Source organism: Capsicum annuum, chromosome 2, assembly GCF_002878395.1.
Source record: "Capsicum annuum cultivar UCD-10X-F1 chromosome 2, UCD10Xv1.1, whole genome shotgun sequence".
NCBI lineage: Eukaryota > Viridiplantae > Streptophyta > Magnoliopsida > Solanales > Solanaceae > Capsicum > Capsicum annuum.
In genome coordinates this window covers 122,669,188-122,673,495 of record NC_061112.1, presented here as the reverse complement: position 1 = coordinate 122,673,495, position 4,308 = coordinate 122,669,188, and the positions used below count along the sequence as shown (strand labels likewise).

General features: G+C 35.9%; 1 protein-coding gene across 1 annotated transcript; it reads right to left on the bottom strand.

Annotated features, from left to right (window-relative positions):
- Positions 1 to 991: 991 nt before the first annotated feature.
- On the bottom strand, positions 992 to 3,494 carry LOC107853630 (GDSL esterase/lipase At5g45670-like). The gene is given in 5 exon segments (NM_001324705.1): positions 992 to 1,355; positions 1,454 to 1,709; positions 2,068 to 2,313; positions 2,406 to 2,530; positions 3,086 to 3,494. Coding segments are annotated over 5 exon segments (1,116 nt in total). The 5' UTR covers positions 3,351 to 3,494; the 3' UTR covers positions 992 to 1,131.
- Positions 3,495 to 4,308: the final 814 nt, after the last annotated feature.

Below are 4,308 nucleotides of genomic sequence, written 5' to 3'. Positions count from 1 at the left end.
ACACCTCCACAAACTCACGGGCAACACAGACAGAATTCAAGAAAGAAGGCGAAACAACACTTGTGTCACGAATATGGGCCAACTAAGATAAACATCCCTTCTCAACCAATTTATGAGCCTGAACATAAGATATAACCCTCTTAGGACCCGAATTAAGTGTACCCTTTCCAAGCTATCCTTGTCACACCAACTAAAGCTAAAGTCACAGTCCTAGCAAAACAATCTAAGACAACATGATAAGGAGACAAACAATCCATATCTAAAATAACATCAAAATCGACCATATCTAACACAAGCAAGTCTACCAAAGTTTCACGTCCGGCAAAAGTCACAATACAAGATCGGTACACCCGATCCACCACTAAAGAATCACCTACCGAGGTAGATACACGAATAGGCATGGCAAGAGGCTCCCTAACAGAACCAAAACCCAAAGAAAAATATACAGACACATAGAAGAAAGTCAATCCAGGATCAAATAATAACATGCAGGTCTGAAACAAACGGAACGGTATCTGCGATCACAGCATCTGAAGCGTCCGACCTTAGATCTGACTGATATAGCGTAGCACTATCCATGACTGCCATCTGGCTGAGTGGCATCCCTCATGAGAGATTTTTGAGTTTTGACTCTAGCAATTGAAAAATTCTTAATATGAAACATTTTCCCCTAAAATGGATCGACACAAGCCTGAATTAATAGGATCAGTGTATTATGATCGAGTACTTTTACATTCCGCTAAGGGCTAGATTGTACTTAATTAAGAACTTATTGGAGAAATAATAAGGGGATTCAACAATTAGGAGCTTCTCTTTGGCATGTTGCATTACGTTTTACTACTAGAGATGTATAACATATAGTACTTAACTAATTCTCAAACGGTTGAATACACTACTTAAGAAAGTGTAAGACGGTAGAATATACTAGTGACTCAAGTGAAGTTGTTAATGAGAAAATCTACATACAGTTATTCTCTTATTGATGAAAAGAAGCCATAACATTTCTCAAATAACATAAAAATTAATTAATAACCCATAATACATTATAGGACAATACTAAATAATACAAACTCCACAAGAATATATATGTATATATTTCAGATTGATCTTATTTAGCCTCATCTCTTATCTTCAGAGTTGAGCTAAATGTTGAATATCAAAGGGATAAGCATCTGATGACCTTTCAGCTCTGTATGATCTTCTCCCAACAATTGTATTTGCTGCTTCACCTGGATGAAATGCATCCCAAAATAGATATTCATCCCTATTTGGGCATGGATTTTGTAGTGGTAGACATGTTATTTGCCCATTGTTCCTTCCCACTCCGCAACATCCAGCATTCGTCACTCTAAATCCTGAAAGTTATTAATGTTTAATGCTTATATGAAAAATACTTTTTAAATGGCGTGCCCAACTTTTGTCACACACAATATAAGGGAGAAGAATATTTTACCAAATGCAGAGGGATTGTCAATTAAATCTTGGAAGATGTCATAAGCATTAATGTAGATGAATTTGGCATCTGGTGTATTTCCATTGAACTCATCTACAAGACCCCTTAACCTATTGTTGAATAGCTGGTTTGCAGCATTTATATTTTGTGCACAGGTTCTGCCATCAGCACTGTTTTGGGCAAGAGCATTTGGGCTACAACCAATTTGGCCCACTCCAATCAAGACGAACTTCCTTGCTCCATAGTCGTACAAAGTCTGATGCAAATACACCAAAATTACAAAAGCCCAATTAGACTCGGCGTGTGTAATGGTGGTCACCTTCGACTTATGATTTTATAGCTTATAAATTGGTTAAACTAAACATTTTACAATGTTATCCATAATGTCTTTTGTAATCTCTGAATACCCTTCCTAAATGTTACTTGGGACTATTTCTTTTTATTTTATTTCCAGTCATTTGTCCTTCTTTCTATTAGAAGTAAATATTTCTGCCTAAGCACACAACTATATTAGTTTTTTACATCAATTTCAGTATTTAAAAGTATTCTTTTCCCAACATGTGATACGTATCAATAACTTTAAATGAGATAACTCAAGGGGGGCCCCAACTCACTTTCAAGTGCTGAGTGTACTGTTGAATAAGAATATCAGCATATTGCTCAGGATTGTATTGTCTGCCAGTGGAATAATACATGGGCATGAAATAATTATTGAGATAATCATTGCTGCCCAATCCAATCGAGTAAACGCACTTGCTCAAATAAGTGGCGGCAGAATCTTCATTTCCTAATATTTGCACCACTTGTTGCACTGTGTCCCTGTAATTATTTACCTGACCACCAAAGGGAATCCTTGCTCCCTATAAAGATTTTGTAAACAAAAATTCAGCAATTAATGTGGAAATAACAAAGTTCAATTGCATGTACAAGAAGTGAATTAGTAATTAATTACCAATTGCTGGCCAGTTTCATCTCTAATTCCAGCAGCAGCAGATGCATAATTTACACCTTTGAGAATATCTTCACCCCTTGCATCTGCATATGGTGGAATATAATCCTCGAACCCCAAAAGCTCAGCTGTGTAAATTCAAACACAATACTTATGGTATGATATTTCAAATTTATTAAAAGAAAAAAGTGAAATAATTATGCATGTTCTGACCCGAGCGTAACGATAGCTAGTAAACTTTTATGTGTTTACTATCTTTAAAATGGAAAGATAGAATTATGCCTTCCTTTTTGGGAAATACATATATAGTGCTCAAGTTGTCATCAACGGTCAAGTAACTAAACTTTTCAAGTGACCCAACAAAATTGACATCCCCACATGGCTTTACACAAATTTACTATTAATTACTAGTACACTAAATTAACTGAAACAAAAACATTATCTCTTAATTAATGTAGAGATATGGATTTTTTTCTATAAACGGAGGGTGCAAGTGATTTTTTAGATACATGCAGAATTTATCTTAAGATTTTTTAGATACATGCAGAATTATCTTAAGAGTTGCGACCTATAGTAGTTAATATCATAATTAATGAGTTTCTTTGTCATCAGAGAGACATACAATAATACAAAGCTGTCTAGTATAATTAGAAGACTAACAATTAATTAAGTGAGATACTTACCTATGACATCGACAGTGGTTCTGCCATTGGAGAACCTGCCAGTAGGACCACCAGGATAATCAATACCATAAGGCAAGTAATTAGCCCTAGCCAAAGACTGGATATTGTTGTTGTTCCCATTATCCACTAATGAATCACCAAATATAAAATAACAAGGCACTTGCTGTGCATTTACCCCATAATATCCCCATAAATTCAACCCTAGAAGTACCACTACATACATCACTATCCATTTCCTCACTAATTCTCTAGCTCCCATCATCATGAATTCAAGAATAAACCTAACCAATCTCAAACAAAAAGAAGCTAAGGGGAAAAAGAAGTGGAGTGGTAGAAGATATAGTCTTGAAGACTAGCTTGGAGGAAAGGTTCAAATAAGTGTCTAGTTATATACTATGCCATGTCTATGCATGTGTTGAGGTCAATGAGTGATGAGAGAGACAAAAGGACCAATGAGTAGGGTATAAAAACTAATTAATTGATAGTCAGTAATTAAATTTAGACAGATGAGAAGTTAGTTGGCTGCATTTAATATCACGCGGCGGAGAAAGTGTGAGCAGTGATAGATACCACAGTGACTACAATAGCCATATATACTATATATACTCGTCCGATCCAAAATAAATGAAATTTTTGGGGTGTGAGCATGTGGCGTACCCCTTAAAAAGATTAGTTAATGACATTTATTAGAGTAATTTGTCAATATTATCTTTTACTTCTTTCCAAACATTTCTTAAAATTAAACATAATTGAAAAGTTCATTAAAAAGAAGCTGGGTACATACATGCATATGCTTATGCTATTTTTATTTTTATTTTTTTTGGTTTCCCATACGGTGTCCGGTACCCGCATTGGAGTCCGACTATTCCAATTCACGCCGGATAGGGCCCCATTCGGGGGTGGTGCTCCCTACCAAGAATTTTTCCATACCTAGGACACGAACCTAAGAACTCTGGTTAAGGGAGGAGCAGCCCCCTGCACCACATTCTTTTGTGGTCATGCATATGCTATTTTGTTATAGTTTCACGGGTTTCCAATGTCTATGGAAACTGATGTACATGTGCATGGGATCAGTACTACTACTTCAATTTCTGAACAATTACTACAACAAAGGGAATGATCAGTTTTTATCTTGGTAGGAATGAAGTTTGAATTATATTCCATGCAAGCTAGTAGTTAGTTCATAGCTGTGCGCTGTAGAAATCACGTGCATTCTCACTGAT